The 20,808-nt window shown below is 40.6% G+C and overlaps 1 protein-coding gene across 1 annotated transcript; it reads left to right on the plus strand.

The window, feature by feature from the left end:
- The first annotated feature begins 3,554 nt into the window (after window positions 1-3,554).
- On the plus strand, window positions 3,555-4,670 carry LOC127486480 (olfactory receptor 2V1). Its single transcript, XM_051830495.2, has one exon. The coding sequence runs from the start codon at window positions 3,572-3,574 to the stop codon at window positions 4,517-4,519; it is 948 nt and encodes a 315-aa protein (XP_051686455.1). The 5' UTR covers window positions 3,555-3,571; the 3' UTR covers window positions 4,520-4,670.
- The last annotated feature ends 16,138 nt before the right edge of the window (window positions 4,671-20,808 follow it).

Below are 20,808 nucleotides of genomic sequence, written 5' to 3' on the forward strand. Positions count from 1 at the left end.
TGTTCCTTAACCCAATCAGCCAATCGGTGTCTTTTCACTGGACAGTTCAGGCCATTAACGTTCAATGTGACTAATGATAAGTGGTAACTTTGCCCTGCCATTTGCCAAAGATAAGTTCTAATATATGCTTTGAATTCCCTGTGATCTTTTGCTGTGAGCTTTCCTTCCTTTACCTTCTTTCATATTGATGACCGTGTTTCTTTGTTTCTGTGTGCAACACATCTTTAAGCATCTTTTGCAGGGCTGGACGAGTGGCGACAAATTCTTTCAATTTCTATTTGCTATGAAAAGTCTCTATTTCACCTTCATTCACAAATGAGAGCTTTGCAGGATATAATATTCTGGGCTGGCAGTTTTTCTCTCTTAGTACCTGGGCTATATCTCGCCATTCCCTCCTAGCTTGTAGGGTTTCTGATGAGAAGTCAGCTGTGTGACTGATTGGAGATCCTCTGAGAGTAATCTGACGTTTCTCTCTTGCACATTTTAGGATCTTTTCTTTATGTTTCACTGTGGAGAGTTTAATTACAACGTGTCGTGGTGAGGATCTCTTTTGGTCGTGTTTATTAGGGGTTCTATGAGCTTCCTGTACTAGGATTTCTCTGTCCTTCTCCAAACCTGGGAAATTTTCTGCTCATATCTCACTAAAAGGGCCTTCTAATCCTTTCTCCCTCTCCATGCCTTCAGGAACTCCTAGAACCCGAATGTTGGGTTTTTTAATAGTATCCTGAAGATTCCTGACAATATGTTTTAGATTTCTAATTTCCTCTTCTTTTCTTTGGTCTGAATGTATCCTTTCCTGTTCTCTGTCTTCTAAGTCTGATATTCTCTCTTTTGCTTCACCCATTCTGTTTGTAAGGCTCTCTATTGTGTTTTTCATTTGATCTATTGAATTCTTCACTTCATTATGATTTCTCGTCACTATCACAGTTACCTGTTCTACTAGTTGTTTCGTTTCATTTTGATTCCTCCTTAATATTTCATTTTCACGAGAGAGATTTTCTATCTTGTCCATTAAGGATTTCTGTAGTTCAAGAATTTGTTTTTGAGAACTTCTTAATGTTCTTATCAATTTTTTGAGATCTGCTTCTTGCATTTCTTCTATCTCATCATCTTCATAATCTTGAATTGGGGTGTTTTTTTCATTTGGGGGCGTCATGGTGACTGCCTTGTTTTTATTACCTCGGTTTGTGAGTTTGTTATTTGGCATATTGGAGATATTTGGTTTCTTCACTGTGGTGCTTTTTCTTGTTATACTATGACTCTAGATTAAGAGGACTGTCTGTTTTTGATGGAGCCTTAGAGGCTTGAGATGGGTGTGGCCTGAGAGCTCTGTTTGGTGTGCCAAAGGTGACACTCCCAGATTAGGTATGGTAGATCTCTCTCTCTCTCTTTCTTTCTTTTTTTTTGATTCAGAAGGGAAGTAATTCCGCACAGCTGAATGAAGTTGGAGTAGTTAGCAGGCAAATGATATACCCACAGGAGCCAGAGATTGGAAGCTCTTTCCCAAGGACCACACAGGGAATCTGTTCTGCCCTCAGAGTGGGCTCAAATTCTCCTTCAGTCTCCCACTGGGTTGCCAAAGTTACGGAATTGTAGCGTCTCTGTAGAGTGCTCACGTGAATTCCGTGAGTTCTCTCCCCCACCGTCTCTTTTTTCACAGTCTCAGTTCAGTAGCACCACAAATTTACTAGGTCCTAATCTCCTGTTAATTCGCCCCGCCCAGAGTCAGGTTTTTCTGCTAGGCTCAGGGCCGGTGCAGACCTGAGGTCGTTATGCTTATGACATATTTCCAAGATGGCGTCTGCTCTTTGTCTTGCTCGCCTTTGAGAGGTGAGCGGAGAGAGAGAAACCTGTGTCCGTACCAGTCACTTTCTCTCTCTCTCTCTCTCTCTCTCTTCTAGTTAACCTGGTGAACTTTTCCCCCCAGGGTCGGTCCCTCTAGTCTCCTCTTTCCGCTTGCCTGCTGGTGTCTCGGGCTATTGAGGTTCGGCTCACCTCGCGTTCCAGCGCTGGTGTGTTGAGTCTGCTGCTGGTGTCCCGAACCATGGGCTCCCACACTCTCCACGCAGGTCCACTGTGAATCACGCATTCCAGAAGAGTTTCTTCTGCTGTTTCTTCCCCTACTCTTCCTTGAACCTGCAGTATCTCCACTTTTATTAAACTGTCTCTCCCCGGACTATCAATGTGCTCCCTTCCTATTCCACCATCTTGCCTCCTCCCCCCAATTGACACTCTTATTTATGATGTCAGTAATCACCCGAGGCTCTTGTCATAAGCTGCCAAGGCTATGGAAGCCTCTTGAGCTCACCAACTCTGATCTTATTTAAAAAAGGCTATAGTCAAAGTGGAAGTTCTTTCCTCCCTTCAGAGAAATGTACCTCCTTCTTTGATGGCCCGTTCTCAAAATTTCTTTTTAAAAAGACTTATTTACTTATTTGAAAGGCAGAGTTACAGAGAGAAAGAAAGGGAGAAGATAGGGAAGTGGGAGAGAAAGATCTTCTGTCCCCTGGTTCACTCCTCAAATGTCTGCAATGGTCACAGCTGGGCCAGGCTTAATCTAGAAGCAAAGAACTCCATCCAAGTCTCTCACAGGGGTGGCAGGGGAGTAATCACATGGGCCATCCTCTGCTGCTTCTCCAGGCACATTAGCAGTGAGCTGGATCAGAAGTGGAGCCATGAAACTTGAATCAGGGCTCATGTGGGATGCTGGCATTGCAGATTGTGGCTTAACCCACTGTACCACAATACTGACTCCATTTCAAAATTTTTAGTTAGGGACAGTATCCAAGGGAAACCTCAAACTGAAGTATTTAGTAACCAAGAAAATATCATAATAAGCAATTTATGAACTAAGACCTTAGAACACTAAGAAACCGGAGCTATGGCAATTGGATAGGGTCCTAATTAGGATAAACTCAACTGCACACACCCATAAGTCATGCAAAAAGGAAGGGGGAAAACAATTTAAAACTGTCTTAATTCACTTTTCCTACTTCAGATAGAGCAATTTAAGATAAAAATTTCAGCATGTCAGGATATTACAACCAAAGGCAAGACAATGACAACAGCGGGTGTGGGGCATCAGAGGCCAGATTACTCACCATCTTCACCTGAATGATGTTTCTCCTTCCAGTTCTTGTGACCTTTGAGGTATCTGATAGTTTTAAAATAGCTTTAACCAACTTAAAAGAAACACATGTACATCTGAACACACAGTAGAGATGATCTGGACCTGATCCCCACACCCGGGGCAGAACCCTAGCCCCCTCGGAGGAGCCTCTCCGAGCGTCGAAAATACATCTTTGTAAAATAAGAGTGAGACTGTGAGAGGGCAGATTCAGATGGTTGGAGCATGGGCAGCAGGGAGTTTAGGGATGGATGTGTCACCGTGTTCATAACCTGTATATATGAAATAGATGAAACTTACATAACTTAAATAAAATTTAAAATGTAAGAAATAAAAAAGACAATAAATAAATAAATAAATAAATGAAATTCAGAGACAAAAACATGCCAGTAAATCTCAGAATTTCTTTTTCCTTGTTCTTAGGTGCCTGCGAATGATTAAGTCATGGGGGCGTGGTTGAACCAATCATCTATGGATGGCTTCATCCTTTTGGGAATCTTTTCTCATAGCCGGATTGATCTTGTCCTCTTCTCTGCTGTTATGGTGGTCTTCACAGTGGCCCTCGGTGGGAATGTTCTCCTCATCACTCTCATCTGCATAGACTCCCGACTTCATACACCCATGTACTTCTTCCTAAGCCAACTCTCCCTTATGGATCTCATGTTAGTGTGTAACATTGTTCCAGCGATGGCTGCCAACTACCTTTCTGGCAGGAAGTCTATCTCCTTTGTGGGTTGTGGCACACAAATTGGATTTTTTGTGTCACTTGTGGGATCTGAGGGACTCTTGCTGGGACTTATGGCTTACGATCGTTATGTGGCCATTAACCACCCACTTCACTATCCCATCCTCATGAGTAAGAGGGTCTGTCTCAAGATTGTTGGGAGCTCCTGGGCTTTTGGGATACTAGATGGAATAATTCAGATGGTAGCAGCCATGAGCTTACCCTACTGTAGCTCAAGGAATGTGGATCACTTCTTCTGTGAGGTGCCAGCTTTATTGAAATTGGCTTGTGCAGATACATCCCTGTTTGACACCCTGCTCTTTGCTTGCTGTGTCTTCATGCTGCTTCTTCCCTTCTCCATTATTGTGGCCTCCTATGCTCGCATCCTGTGGGCTGTTCTCCATATGCGCTCTGCTCAAGCCTGCAAAAGGGCTTTGGCCACTTGCTCCTCCCACCTGATAGCTGTCTCTCTCTTCTATGGGGCAACCATGTTTATCTACCTGAGGCCACGGCGCTACCGGATCCCTAGTCATGATAAGGTGGTCTCTATTTTCTACACAGTCCTTACTCCAATGCTCAATCCTCTTATTTATAGCTTGAGGAACCGGGAGGTGATGGGAGCACTGAGGAAGGGGCTGAACCACTGCAAAATTGGCAACCAGCACTAAATATTCAAGCATAGAGTCTGGCTACACTAACTTTTGTTTGGGTAAATAGGTAAGGGGCTTAAACTTTGAGAGTCTTTATTTCCTGTAAATAAATGAAATTCACACATTTGATATACATCACAGGTATTTTGTAAGGGTCACATATGTAAATAATTCTAAATTCCAATTAAGAGGTGATACATTTCTATTATTATCATTGTTTACAAGATCTTTAAGTTAAACTCACTGTATTTCTTAATTCTTTGTATTATCTTTTATCAAGTGCTTACTAAGTACTGGGCAGTCATATCCTCTTTATGTATATTTTCTATTGGATAAACATTCTGTATTGGTCCAGTATCACAACTACGGATATTTTAAGTGGAAACTTTTCAAATGGCAGAAATTGAGTTGTTATAATCCTTCTTGTCTAATTCTTAGCCTTCTCCCATATTCAAATACAGACTTTAAAATGTGACCCATTTAAAGAACAAAAATATAGTTTTCACATGATTAGAGGAGCCCAGCCTTCACCTCCTTCTCCACTGAGAAAATGAAAACTTCTAGATCTTGATGTGAATGCCCAAAGCAACGTTCCTGAATACAGTACAGGAAAAGGGAGAATAAACCAGGACACCAAGATTAGACGTTACAGCACAAGGAGAACAATGTCACCTATCAACTGACTCTGCAGCTCCATAGCCAGGGAGATACCCTGTTGCAGAGGAAAGATTTACCTGGACGTCTCAGTGGAGCCCGCCTTCACGGACACTTTATGTGGGCAACCCTTGCTAAAGAGGAATCTACTCACTACCACAGACCTGAATCAAGGAGAGCTCCCTGAAAAACTTATGGATTCTTTGCTTCAGACAAAACCTCACTTTGTCCACTCACTCCCCTAACACACAAAGCACAGTCTGTGGCCATTTTCTAGAATCTTAAGAAAAGACTTGGTGCTGGTATTATGGTGTAGTGGATAAAACCACTGCCTGTAATGCTGGCATCTCATATACATTGTACATCAACAGTCAGTACAAGAGCTGATCAAGTCACAGTTTCTCATAGCTTCCATTTCACTTCAACAGGTTTCCCGTTTGGTGCTCAGTTAGTTGTCGCCAATCAGGGAGAACATATGATATTTGTCCCTTTGGGACTGGCTTATTTCACTCAGCATGATGTTTTCCAGATCCATCTCGTTGCAAATGCCCGGGTTTCATTGTTTTTGACTGCTGTATAGTATTCTATGGAGTACATGTCCCATAATTTCAACAGTCTACTGTTGATGAGAATTTGGGTTGGTTCTAGGTCCTAGATATTGTGAATTGAGCTGCAATAAACATTAATGTGCAGACAGCTTTTTTGTTTGCCAATTTCATTACCTTTGTGTAAATTCCAAGGAGTGGTATTGCTGGGTTGAATGGTAGGGTTATACTCAGGTTTCTGAGGAATCTCCAGACTGACTTCCATAGTGGCTTAACCAGTTTGCATTCCCACCAACAGTGCGTTAGTGTCCCCTTGTCCCCACATCCTCTCCAGCATCTGTTGTTGGTAGATTTCTGAATGTGAGCAATTTTAACCGGGGTGAGGTGAAACCTCATTGTGGTTTTGATTTGCATTTCCCTGATTGCTAGTGATCTTGAACATTTTTCATGTGTCTGTTGCCCCTTTGGACTTCTTATTTTGAAAAATGTCTATTGAGGTCCTTGGCCCATCTGTTAAGTGGGTTGTTTGTTTTGATTGGTATTGTGATTTCTCCGGCTTTGTTTTTGTTGTACAAGATTGCTTTAGCTATTCGAGATCTCCTGTGTCTCCATATGAATTTCAGCATCATTTTTCCAGATCTGAGAAGCAGGTCTTCGGTATCTTGATTGGTATTGCATTGAATCTATAAATTGCTTTTGGGAGAATGGACATTTTGATGATACTGATTCTTCCAATCCATGAGCATGGAAGATTTTTCCATTTCTTGGTATCCTCTTCTATTTCTCTCTTTAAGGTTTTGTAATTTTCATCGTAGAGATCTTGAACATCCTTGGTTAAGTTTATTCCAAGGTATTTGATTGTTTTTGTAGCTATTGTGAATGGGATTGATCTTAGAAGTTCTTCCTCAGCCGTGGTATTGCCTGTGTATACAAAGGCTGTTGATTTCTGTGCACTGATTTTACATCCTGCTACTTTGCCAAACACTTCTATGAGTTCCAATACTCTCTTAGTAGAGTTCTTGGGTCCCCTAAATAAAGAATCATATCATCTGCAAAGAGGGATAGTTTGACTTCTTCCTTCCCAATTTGTATCCCTTTAATTTCTTTTTCTTGCCTAACAGCTCTGGCTAGAACTTCCAGAACTATATTGAATAGCAGTGGTGAGAGTGGGCATCTCTGTCTGGTACCAGATCTCAGTGGAAATGCTTCCAACTTTTCCCCATTCAATAGGATGTTGGCCGTGGGTTTTTCATAGATTGCTTTGATTGTATTGAGGAATGTTCCTTCCAAACCCAGTTTGCTTAGAGTTTTCATCATGAAAGGGTGTTGTATTTTATCAAATGCTTTCTCGGCATCTATTGAGATAATCATATGGTTTTTCTTCTGCAGTCTGTTAATGTGGTGTATCACATTGATTGTTTTGCACACATTAAACCATCCCTGCATACCAGGGATAAATCCCACTTGGTCTTGGTGGATGATCTTTCTGATGTGTTGTTGCATTCTATTGGCCAGAATTTTATTGAGGATTTTTGCATCTATGTTCATCAGGGATATTGGTCTATAATTTTCTTCAATGCTGCATCTTTTTCTGGCTTAGGAATTAAGGTGATGCTGGCTTCATAGAAAGAATTTGGGAGGATTCCCTCTCTTTTGATTGTTCTGAATAGTTTGAGAAGAATTGGAGTCAGTTCTTTAAATGTCTGGTAGAAGTCAGCAGTGAATCCGTCTGGTCCTGGGCTTTTCTTTGTTGGGAGGGCCTTTATTACTGTTTCAATTTCTGTCTCAGTTATGGGTCTGCTTATGTTTTCTATGTCTTCCTGGTTCAATTTAGTAGGTTGCATGTGTCCAGGAATCTATCCATTTCTGATAGGTGTCCCTGTTTGCTGGCATACAACTCTTTGTAGTAATTTCTGATGATTCTTTTTATTTCTGTGGTGTCTGTTGTTACATTTCCTTTTCCATCTCTGATTTTATTGATTTGGGTCTTTTCTCTTCTTTTTTTAGTTAGTTGGGCCAATGGGGTGTCAATTTTGTTTATTTTTTCAAAAAACCAGCTCCTCGTTTGGCTGATTTTTTGGAATGTTTTTTTATTCAATCCTGTTGATTTCTTCTCTGATTTTAATTATTTCTCTTCTCCTACTAGATTTGGGTCTGATTTGCTGCAGGTTTTCTATATCCTTGAGATGCAGTGAATTCTCATCTATTTGGTGCCTTTCCAATTTCTTGATGTAGGCACCTATTGATATAAACTTTACTCTTAACACTGCTTTTGCTGCATCCCATAAGTTTTGGTATGTTGTGCTATTATCCTCATTTACTTCCAGAAAAATTTTGATTTCTCTTTTGATTTCTTCTATGACCCAGTGTTCATTCAGGAGCATGTTGTTCAATCTCCATGTGTTTGCGTATGCTCTAAGGGATTCCTGAGTTGCTAATTTCCAACTTCATTCCTTTATGGTCTGAGAAGCTGCATGGTATGATTCTAATTCTTTTGAATTTGCTGAGACTTGCTTTATGGCCTAGTATGTGGTCAATCCTAGAGAAGGTTCCATGTACTGCTGAGAAGAATGTAAAATCTTTAGCTATAGGATTGAAAGTTCTGTAGATATCTGTTAGATCCATTTGGGCTATAGTGTCGTTTAAATCTACTGTATCCTTGTTGATCTTCTGTCCTGTTGATCTGTCTACTTCTGAGAGTGGAGTATTGAAGTCCCCCAGTACTATTGTGTTGGGGTCTAAGTCTCCCTTTAAGTCCGTTAACAAATCTTTTAGATAAACCGGTGCCCTGTAGTTAGGTGCATATACATTGATAATTGTTATATCTTCCTGTTGAATTGATCCCTTAATCATTATGTAGTGTCCCTCTTTGTCTCTCTTAACAGTTTTTGTGGTAAAGTTTATGTTGTCCGATATTAAGATGGCTACACCCGCTCTTTTTTCATTTCTGTTGGCATGCTATATCTTTTTCCAGCCTTTCACTTTCAGTCTGTATGGATCTTTGTTGGAAAGATGAGTTTCTTGTAAGCAGCAAATAGATGGGTTTTGTTCCTTAACCCAATCAGCCAATCGGTGTCTTTTCACTGGACAGTTCAGGCCATTAACGTTCAATGTGACTAATGATAAGTGGTAACTTTGCCCTGCCATTTGCCAAAGATAAGTTCTAATATATGCTTTGAATTCCCTGTGATCTTTTGCTGTGAGCTTTCCTTCCTTTACCTTCTTTCATATTGATGACCGTGTTTCTTTGTTTCTGTGTGCAACACATCTTTAAGCATCTTTTGCAGGGCTGGACGAGTGGCGACAAATTCTTTCAATTTCTGTTTGCTATGAAAAGTCTCTATTTCACCTTCATTCACAAATGAGAGCTTTGCAGGATATAATATTCTGGGCTGGCAGTTTTTCTCTCTTAGTACCTGGGCTATATCTCGCCATTCCCTCCTGGCTTGTAGAGTTTCTGATGAGAAGTCAGCTGTGAGTCTGATTGGAGATCCTCTGAGAGTAATCTGACGTTTCTCTCTCGCACATTTTAGGATCTTTTCTTTATGTTTCACTGTGGAGAGTTTAATTACAACGTGTCGTGGTGAGGATCTCTTTTGGTCGTGTTTATTAGGGGTTCTATGAGCTTCCTGTACTAGGATTTCTCTGTCCTTCTCCAAACCTGGGAAATTTTCTGCTCATATCTCACTAAAAGGGCCTTCTAATCCTTTCTCCCTCTCCATGCCTTCAGGAACTCCTAGAACCCGAATGTTGGGTTTTTTAATAGTATCCTAAGATTCCTGACAATATGTTTTAGATTTCTAATTTCCTCTTCTTTTCTTTGGTCTGAATGTATCCTTTCCTGTTCTCTGTCTTCTAAGTCTGATATTCTCTCTTCTGCTTCACCCATTCTGTTTGTAAAGCTCTCTATTGTGTTTTTCATTTGATCTATTGAATTCTTCACTTCATTATGATTTCTCATCACTATCACAGTTACCTGTTCTACTAGTTGTTTCGTTTCATTTTGATTCCTCCTTAATATTTCATTTTCATGAGAGAGATTTTCTATCTTGTCCATTAAGGATTTCTGTAGTTCAAGAATTTGTTTTTGAGAACTTCTTAATGTTCTTATCAATTTTTTGAGATCTGCTTCTTGCATTTCTTCTATCTCATCTTCATAATCTTGAATTGGGGTGTTTTTTTCATTTGGGGGCGTCATGGTGACTGCCTTGTTTTTATTACCTCGGTTTGTGAGTTTGTTATTTGGCATATTGGAGATATTTGGTTTCTTTACTGTGGTGCTTTTTCTTGTTATACTATGACTCTAGATTAAGTGGACTGTTTTTGATGGAGTCTTAGAGGCTTGAGATGGGTGTGGCCTGAGAGCTCTGTTTGGTGTGCCAAAGGTGACACTCCCAGATTAGGTATGGTAGATCTCTCTCTCTCTCTTTCTTTTTTTGATTCAAAAGGGAAGTAATTCTGCACAGCTGAATGAAGTTGGAGTAGTTAGCAGGCAAATGATATACCCACAGGAGCCAGAGATTGGAAGCTCTTTCCCAAGGACCACACAGGGAATCTGTTCTGCCCTCAGAGTGGGCTCAAATTCTCCTTCAGTCTCCCACTGGGTTGCCAAAGTTACGGAATTGTAGCGTCTCTGTAGAGTGCTCACGTGAATTCCGTGAGTTCTCTCCCCCACCGTCTCTTTTTTCACAGTCTCAGTTCAGTAGCACCACAAATTTACTAGGTCCTAATCTCCTGTTAATTCGCCCCGCCCAGAGTCAGGTTTTTCTGCTAGGCTCAGGGCCGGTGCAGACCTGAGGTCGTTATGCTTATGACATATTTCCAAGATGGCGCCTGCTCTTTGTCTTGCTCGCCTTTGAGAGGTGAGCAGAGAGAGAGAAACCCGTGTCCGTACCAGTCACTTTTTTTCTCTCTCTCTCTCTCTCTCTTCTAGTTAGCCTGGTGAACTTTTCCCCCCAGGGTCGGTCCCTCTAGTCTCCTCTTTCCGCTTGCCTGCTGGTGTCTCGGGCTATTGAGGTTTGGCTCACCTCCTGTTCCTGCACTGGTGTGTTGAGTTTGCCGCTGGTGTCCGAACTGTGGGCTCCCATGCTCTCCACGCAGGTCCACTGTGAATCACTCATTCCAGAAGAGTTTCTTCTGCTGTTTCTTCCCCTACTCTTCCTTGAACCTGCAGTATCTCCACTTTTATTAAACTGTCTCTCCCCGGACTATCAGTGTGCTCCCTTCCTATTCCGCCATCTTGCCTGACTCCACCGAAATTTGTATTTATTAAATAAATGCTTTCTGGCCTCAGAATCAGTCCTTAAGGCATTCAAATCTAGCTAAAAAGCCCATGAAAGTTTCTCAGAAATGAAAATCCAAGACACTGCCAAAAAATGACCTAAATGAAAGATCTCTGTGAGTGAGATCCCAGTGGAAAGAATGGGCCATCAAAGAAAGAGGTATCTTTCTCAGAAGGGAGGAGAGAACTTTCATTTTGATTATGGCCTTGTCTAAATAAGGTCAGAGTTTGTGAACTCAAGAGGCTTCCATAGCCTTGGAAACTCATGACAAGAGCCTCAGGTGATCAATAACATCATAAATAAGAGTGTCAATTGTTAAGTCAACAACAGGAGTCACTGTGCACTTTCTCCCCATGTAGGATCCCTGTCCTTAATGTGTTGTACAATGAGAATTAACAGTAAAAATAGTGTTCAAACAGTACTTTATACTTTGTGTTTCTGTGTGGGTGCAAACTGTTGAAATCTTTGCTTAGTATATGCTAAGTTGATCTTCTGTAAATAAAGATATTTAAAAATGAATCTTAATGAAGATTGGGGTGGGGAGGGAGTAGGAGATGGGATGGTTTGTGGGTGAGAGGGTGGTTATGGGGGAAAACTGCTATAAACGAAAAGTTGTACTTTCATAATTTATATTTATTAAATAAAAGTTTCCTTAAAAAATAAATAAATACAGACTAGCCTACTGGATTAAAAAACAAACCCCATCTATTTGCTGCCTACAAGAAACATATCTCACTAACAAAGATGCATGTACTGAAAATGAAAGGATGCAAAAAGATATTCCGTGCTAACAGAAACTAAAAAAGAGTTATACAGCCATCTTAATATCAGACAAAATAGACTTTACCACAGAAACTGTTAAAAGAGACAAAGAAGGGCACTATGTGATGATTAAGAGATCAATTCAAAAGCATATATGACTATTATAAATGTACATGCACATAATTGTAGGTAACCTGGCAATTTAAAAGAAATGTTAATGGATCTAAAGGGAGACATAAATTCCAATACAATAGTAATGGGGGACTTCAATATTCCACTTTGATCAATGGACAGATCAGCCCCACAGAAAATCGGAAGGAAACAATAGAGCTCATGGAAACTATGGAAAAAAATGGACCTAATGGATACCTACAGAACTTTTCATCCTACAGATGCAAAATATACATCCTACTCACCAGTGCTTAGAACTTTCTCTAAGATACACCACATGCTAGGCCATAAAGCAAGTCTTGGCAAATTCAAAAAAAAAACCTAAATCATACCATGCATCTTCTCTGACCACAATGGATTGAAACTGAAAATCAACAACTCAAGAATCTCTAGAACATATTCAAATACATGATGACAACAAAATGTTCTTGAGTGAACAGTGAGTTAAGGAAGAAATGTAAAGAGAAATCAAAAAATGTCTGAAAACAGATGAAGATGACAATACAATATATCAAAATGTATAGGATACAGCAAAAGTAGTGTCAAGAAGAAAGTTTATAGCAATTGGTGCCTATATCAAGAAATTGGAAAGGCACCAAATAAATGAGCTAGCAGTGCATCTCAAGGACCTAGAAAACAACAGTAAATTAAGCCCAAAACTTGGAGAAAAGAAATAATTAAAATTAAAGAAATAAACAAATTGAATACAAAAGATCAGCAAAATAAAAAGCTTGTTTAAAAAACAGCAAAATTGACACACCACTGGTGCAACTAAACAAAAAAAGAGAAGACCCAAATCAATAAAATTAGAGATGAAAAAGGAAATGTAACAACAGACACCACAGAAATAAAAAAAATCATCAGAAATTACTACAAAGAGCTGTATGCCAACAAATCAGGAAACTTAGAAGAAATGAATAGATTTCTGGACACATACACCTACCTAAATTGAGCCATGAAGACATAGAAAACCTTAACAGACCAATAACCGGGTCAGAAATTGAATCAGTATTAAAGACCCTCCAAACTAAGAAAAGCCCAGGACCAAATGGTTTCCCTGCTGAATTCTACCAGACACTTAAGAACTAACTCCAATTCTTCTGAAGCTATTAAAAACAATTGAAAGAGATGGAATCCACCCAAATTCCTTCTATGAAGCCAGCATCACCTTAATTCCTAAACCTGAAAAAGATACAACAGAGAAAGAGAACCACAGACCAATGTCCCTAATGAACATAGACACAAAAATAATCTGCAAAATACTAGACAACCAAATCCAACAACACATCAGAAAGATCATTCACTTGTATCAAATAAGATTTACCCCAGGTATGCAGGGCTGGTTCAACATTTGCAAATCAATCAATGTAATACATCATAGGAGTGTTATGTTCTTTGGGGGGCATCATGTTGTCCTCCTTATTCTTATTTCTTGAATTGCTAGGTTTATAATTAGGCATTTCTGGAGATACTTGGATGTCGCTCCCCCTCTTCGCGGAGGAACGACAAAGGACCCTGCGCTGTTCTTTCGTCTGCTCGGCCCTCCCCGGGTTTGCTGCTGGTTCTTCCCGGGTTGGCTACCGACCCTTCCACCTCCGTGGAAGGGCGGCTCCCCCTGCCACTTTCCCCACTTCCGCAGGGGAGCGGCACACCGCCGGCCGGCTCGCTCGGGGACTGCTCAGGTGTTCCTTCAGATAGATGTTCCTGGTGCATGTTGTCTCTCTCCTCCTTTATAGTCCTCTTCCACCAATCCCAACTCTGCTACCCACACGCCGAGTACGCTGCTCTCCTCCAATCAGGAGCAGCTCCTGCAGCTTGTCAAGTTGGTGAGAGGCAGCTGTGTAGAAGCTGTTTACTCCTCTCCCAGTGCCATATTGTGGGAGAGCAGATGCATAGAATAAGTCTTAATTCGAGTAACTTAGTCTAGTCTGAGTTGCTCCCCACACTTGGATGTTTTTTCCCTATGATGACTTTTATTTTTGGTCTATGTTTCTGTAGTTTAACAGAGTGTCCACTCTTTCAGTGAATACCCTGAGGCATGTGCTGAGTGTTGCCAGGGAGCTCTGTTCAGTGTTCCAGGTTGAGGGAAGTGTCCAAGATGACACCCAAATTTGGTGTGGTAAATCTCTGTCCCTCTGTCTTTTATTTTTAATCAGAAGGTAGATTTGTTCTGCTATATTAGCATAGTCTCACACTCACCTCCTCTCCTCCAAGGAGACTAATTGCCCCAGTGGGTACAATATTCATCTGCATTGCCACAAGAACCACATGAAGGATCCGTGCAGACCTCAGTGTGAGTATAAATCCCACAGCAATGACCCACACCAGGGAATCAGGGAGCCCAGAGTTTGTGGAGCTGCCCACAATGACTGCCCAAAGACCTAGACACACCCTATACCCTCCCACACACCACAGTGTTTACACAGTCCCAGCACACAAGGCTCAAACATTCATGAGCACCCAGACCACTGTCAATTCTAGCCAGACTCAATTGTCTCCTCTTGGCTGGATCCTGGGTGCATAGACAAGAGCTGATACAGCTGTTACAGGACACTGGTTCTGGGTGGTTGGTGTGAGAGAAAGATGCCCCCTTCTTTTTACTCTAGGTTGGCAGGTATACTGTCCCCTACAGGGCGCCAAGCTGGACTCATGCCAGGCTTTTCCTGCAGCTTTATAGACAGTGGCTTGGGCTGTTACAGTCTTGTCTCACCTCACTCTCCAAAGCTGGTACTGAGGCTTTTGGCAGTTGAGGTCCTGAATTGTGTGCATTGACACCCTCCACATAAGTCCACAATGTCTCTCTAATTTGAATGGTATTTTCTCTGAAGTTTTCTCCCTAATTCTTCCCTGAAATTTCACTCTCTCCACTTCTTATAAACTACCTTCCCCTAGACTAAAACAGTAAGCTCCGTCCCTATTCCATCATTTGGAAACCCCTTGCATATTTATTTATTATAGTCTCATCTTCCTGTTGAATTGATCCCTTAATCATCACTTAGTGCCCTTCTTTGTCTCTTTTAACAATTTTTGTTAAATTCTATTTTGTCTGATATTAGAATGGCTACAGCAGCTCTTTTTTGGTTTCCATTAGCATGGAATAACTTTTTTCATCTTTCACTTTTAGTCTCTGGGTATCTTTGTTGCTGAGGTGTGTTTCTTGTAAGCAGCAAATAGATGGGTCTTGTTTTTTAATCCATTCAGCCAGTCTGTATCTTTTAACTGGAGAGTTGATGCCATTTACATTCAAGGTGACTACTGATAAGTAACGACTATGCCCCACCATTTGTCCATAAATATTCCTATTATTTATTTTGGATTTCCTTTGTACATTTACTGGGAGATTTTTTGCCTTCACCTTCTTTTATAGAGATGACTACATTTCTTTGTGTCTGTGTGTTGCATATCTTTAAGCATATTTTGTAAGGTTGAATGAGTTGCAACAAATTCTTTCAATTTCTATTTGTTATGGAAGGTCTTTACTTCACCTTCATTCATAAATGCAGTATTGCAAAGTACAGTATTCTGGGTCGACAGTTTTATTCTCTTAAGACTTGGACCATCCTTTCCTTGCCTGTAGGATTTCTGATGAGAAGTCAGCTGTTAGTCTAATTGGAGATCCTCTCAAAGTAATTTGGTGTTTCTCTCATGCACATTTTAGAATCTTTTGTTTTACAGTTGAAACCTTGACCACGTGTGTCCAGGTGAAGAAATTTTCTACTAAACGATAGAATAAAAAAAAAAGGAGAGAGAACGATCCAACATGGGAAGCGGGATACACAGCAGACTCATAGAATTGCAGATGTCCTAAACAGCACTCTGGCCGCAGAATCAGCCCTTAAGGCATTCAGATCCAACTGAAAAGCCAATGAGAGTATTTCAGGCATGGAAAGCCAAGACACTCTGGCCAAAAAAAAATGACCTAAATGAAAGATCTCTGCGAGTGAGATCCCAGTGGAAAGAACAGGTCAGCAAAGAAGGAGATACCTTTCTCTGAAGGGAGGAGAGAACTTCCACTTTGACTAGGACCTTGTCTAAATATGATCAGAGTCGGTGAACTCAAAAGGCTTCCATAGCCTTGGAAACTCTTGACAAGAGCCACGGGTGATTACTGATGCCATAAACAAGAGTGTCAAATTGTTAAATCAACAACAGGAGTCACTGTGCACTTACTCCTCATGTAGGATCTCTGTCCTTAATGTGCTGTACATTGTGATTTAATGCTATAACAAGTACTCAAACATTATTTTATACTTTGTGTTTCTGTGGGGGTGCAAACTGTTGAAATCTTACTTAGTATATACTAAACAGATCTCTATATAAAGAGAAACGAAAATGAATCTTGATGTGAATGGAAAGGAGAGGGAGCGGGAGAGGGGAGGGTTATGGGTGGGAGGGAAATTATGGGGGCAGAAAAAGCCATTGTAATCCAAAAGCTGTACTTTGGAAATATATATTCATTAAGTAAAAGTTTAAAAAAAGGTGAAGAAATTTTCTTGTCCTGTCTTTTAGGAGTTCTGTGTACTTCCTGTACTTGAATATATCTTTCTTTCTCTTTGGAGAAGTTTTCTGTAATTATTTCACTAAATAGTCCTTCTAATCCATTCTCTCTTACCACACCTTCAGGAAGTCCTAAGACCCATATGTTGGGTCATTTGAAAGTATCTAATAAATATCCACCATTGTTTTATTTCCTCCAGCATTATTTTTAAGTTTTCTAATTTCTTCTTTTATTATTTGGTCTGACTGTAAAATTTCCAAAGATTTGTCTTCCAGCATAGATATGCTTTCTTCTGCCTCATGAAGTCTGTTGATAATGCTTTTCACTGCATTTTTATTTATCTATTAAATTTCATTTTTATCTCTTTTTAAAAATCTCAGTTTCATGGAAAATTTTTCATTCATGTCATGTATGCACTACTTTAATTTGTGGATTTGCTTCTGATTATTTCTGAGCCATCCTATGATTAATCTTTTGAAAACATTAAGATATATCCTTAAAAGCAGTGGGAATCCAAAAGTATTTTTGTGCATGATCAAGTTCAATCTGCTCAACACAGTGAATGGTAATATAAAATTTATCAGGCATATAGTAGATGTTATCAAAATATAGACAGTATATCTAAAGGAATTCATGAGAAGCTGAAATAACTGTGGATTGAGGTTTGGAGAAATGTTTGAATAAAGAAGTTGGGTTTGGGCTGGACTTTGGAGAATTAGTTGAAACTGAAGAGGAACAGAGGGAGCCAAAAAAGTTAAGTTCCAGCATGGAGAAATGACCTAAGCAAAAATGTGACATGAGGAAACACTGGATGCATAAGGAGGATAAGAGGAGAAGGTTGTAAAGGGAGAAGAGTGGCAGACACTCTCCTTGGTCATGTCCTCATATCCATGACTAAAACCAATTTGCCAAGTGGTCATTCTCTTACTACTTAGCCCCTCTCTCTTCTCCTTCATATCTGAGCTCTCCTTCTCTCATATGTTCTTCAACTTCCTTCTACAGTAGTTGGAAGGAAGATCAAAGAATATTTTTAAAAAAAGGCTACAGCAGATGTTGGCATTTGACACAGCAATAAAGATATCACCTCAGATGCCTCCTTCCTATATCAGGGTGCCTAGTTCAAGTCCCAACCCCTCCACTTCTAAATCAGCTTCCTGATGATGTGGACCCTGGGAGACAGCAAAATATGACTCAAGTACTTAGGTCCCTGCTACACACTTGGAAAACTTGGATTAGTTCTGAGTTCCTGGCTTTGGCCTAACCCAGTCCTGGCTGTTATTGGCATTTGGAAAGTGAACCAGAAGATAGGAAATTGATATCTCTCTGTCTCTCTCTGTCTCTCTCTCTCTCTCCCTCATTTTCAAGTAAAATGAAAATAAGTAAGTGGTTTTTTAGTGCTGTAAGTAAGATACCAAAGTTTTAGAAGAAATAAATTTGATAACTTAACCATTTGGAATGAGTTGCAAACATATTGACCAGTGGAAAACATGAATTTCTTCTGTAGGACATAAAGCATAAAGCCAAAAATACAGTGAGCATAAAATGTATTCTTGAATGTGAGAGGGAATGCAAAAACAGCCATAACTGGACTGTCCACAGGAAATCATATAGATCCTTGTCCTTACAGAAATTTCTGACAGGTTTGGAGTGATACCCAGATCCCATCTCCCATCTTGGGAATATGGGTTCTGTCATTTGCTTCCCACTAGGTTATATTCTCCTCAGGGTCAGGTTTGTGTTCAGTGTTCACATCTGACTCAGGCACAGTATCTTACCCGGTTCTCTGTATATTGTGTGTGATCAAAAATGTGGGCTGACTTTATGGGCCCAAATGAAGAACAGGTGTGTATTAAGAGCTACAAAGAGGGCCAAAGGCACAGCCAGAGGATCACAAGAAAAGTGCTGAAATATGTATGCGAGGGTCCAACAGACTTGGGCCCCTGCACCCATGTGGGAAGACCCAGAGGAAGCCCCTGGCTCCTATCTTTGGATGGGTGCAGTTCTGGCCATTGTGGCCATCTGTGGAGTGAACCAGTGAGTGCAAGACCTCTCCCTCTCCTCTCTCTCTCTCTCTCTGCTTCCCCCTTCTCACTCTGTGTAATCCTTTCAAAAAATGAATAAATCTTTTTTAAAAATATATGTAAGAGAGATGGGAATAAGAGCTTTTCCCAAATTCTTATATTCCTTTAGCCTTCCTCACTCTACCCCTATTGACTCCACTCCTGATCTTGTTCACAAACTCTCTCTTTGGGTTTATTTAACTATATATAAGATTAGGAATTCTTGTTCCATGACAAAAATCTGTGGGCTCCCCTGGGAGTATCAGCTTCACACCCTCATTCAGTTTCTTTTTTTTTTCTTTTTTTTCCCACAGGCAGAGTGGACAGTGAGAGAGAGAGAGATAGAGAGAAAGGTCTTCCTTTTTCCACTGGTTCACCCTCCAATGGCTGCTGCAGCCTGCACACCGCACTGATCCGAAGCCAGGAGCCAGGTGCTTCTCCTGGTCTCCCATGTGGGTGCAGGGCCCAAGCACTTGGGCCATCCTCCACTGCACTCCCGGGCCACAGCAGAGAGCTGGACTGGAAGAGGAGCAACCAGGACAGAATCCAGTGCCCCAACCAGGACTAGAACTTGGGGTGCTGGCGCAGCAGGCAGAGGATTAGCCTATTGAGCCACGGCTCTGGCATCAGTTTCTATGTTAAGTACCTGTGTGGGCAGTGGAACACAGATGTTCAATCAAGCAAGATGCAAGGCCATTATGGAAAGTAGATAGCCATCCCTGGATAGACTCATATAAACACACTAGCTTTGTCATACATGGTCTTCACAGGCACCCACAGCCTGGATAGGGGATGGTGAGAAGATAAGAGTTGGGTGTGAGGCTCTCTGTGCCCTCTCACCAAGTAAGTGCAAACATGGAAGAAGCATGATGAAATTACGTTGATGTTAGAAACTCAGTGGTGTTTCTACTGAATTGTTTCCATCCAGAAGACCCATTTAAAAGTGTGTGAGGCTCTTTTTCCTGTTATACCCCCACATCTCTCTTCCTTGAGGTTTTCTGTTACAGCATTGTTGGTTCATTTCCCCTTTTCTATTTGTGAAGCAGCATATCCTCTTCCTACTATTGTCTGAAACTATCAGAGTTTTGTTGTGTTTTTTTTTATCAGGTTGGGGGGACGTTGAAACATTTATCAAGTGTTATGATACTCTTCAGTTTTTCTTGTAGTACACTTTCTTCCATGTGTTTACTTTTTCCTTAACTGTCGTATTAACCTCTTCCTTTCTTCTTTTGCTCTGTCTGGAGTGAGGACTCTGCTACAGATCCTGGCTTGAAGAAGAGTCTACACCAGGAAGACTATAGATGAGTGGGAAAAACTGAAAGTACAGGAGCAGGAAGAAGAGGGTTAATATAGGTCATAAACTTACCCTCTCCTCAAAAGAATTATTATTAAATGAATAAATATTTACTGAGATCATAATAGACTTTAATCACTGATAAGAGCCCAGGATCCACCATGAGCAAAAGTGGAATAAGAGAACATAGATTCTAGTCAAGAATGCAGAAAACAAACAAATCCTATGAATAAGATGTAGCATGCTGTATGGTTTCTTACATAAGGCATGGGAGTGTCCCAGGGAGGAAGAAGGAATTCAATTGTAAAAAGGGTGCTGAGGACTCTGGCCTCAGAATCAGCCCTGAAGGCATGTGGATCTGGCTGAAGAGCCCATGAGAGTATTTTAGGCATGGAAAGCCAAGACGAAAAAAAAAACCTATCTGAAAGATCTCTGCGAGTGAGATTCCAGTGGAAAGAACAGGTCAGCAAAGAAGGAGGTTTCTCTGAAGGGAGGAGAGAACTTCCACTTTGACTACGACCTTGTCTAAATATGATCAGAGTCGGCGAACTCAAAAGGCTTCCATAGCCTTGACAACTCATGACAAGAGCCTAGGGTGATTACTGATGCCATAAACAAGAGTGTTGATTTGTTAAGTCAACAACAGGAGTCACTGTGCACTTACTCCTCATGTAGGATCTCTATCCTTAATGTGCTGTACATTGTGATTTAATGCTGTAACTAGTACTCAAACATTATTTTATACTTTGTGTTTCTGTGTGAGTGAAAACTGTTGAAATCTTTACTTAATATATGCTAAATTGATCTTCTGTATATAAAGAGAATTGAAAATGAATCTTGATGTAAATGGAAGGAGAGAAGGAGCGGGAGAGGGGAGCGTTGTGGGTAGGAGGGAAGTTATGGAAGCAGAAAAAGCCACTGTAATCCATAAGCTGTACTTAGGAAATTTATATTCATTAAATAAAAGTTATAAAAAAGGGTGCTGAGGGAAGACTGCACTGAGAAAGTGTTAAGACGGTAAGTGAACAAGGCAGAATAATA

This window comes from Oryctolagus cuniculus, chromosome 14 (genome assembly GCF_964237555.1).
Source record: "Oryctolagus cuniculus chromosome 14, mOryCun1.1, whole genome shotgun sequence".
Classification (NCBI taxonomy): Eukaryota; Metazoa; Chordata; class Mammalia; order Lagomorpha; family Leporidae; genus Oryctolagus; species Oryctolagus cuniculus.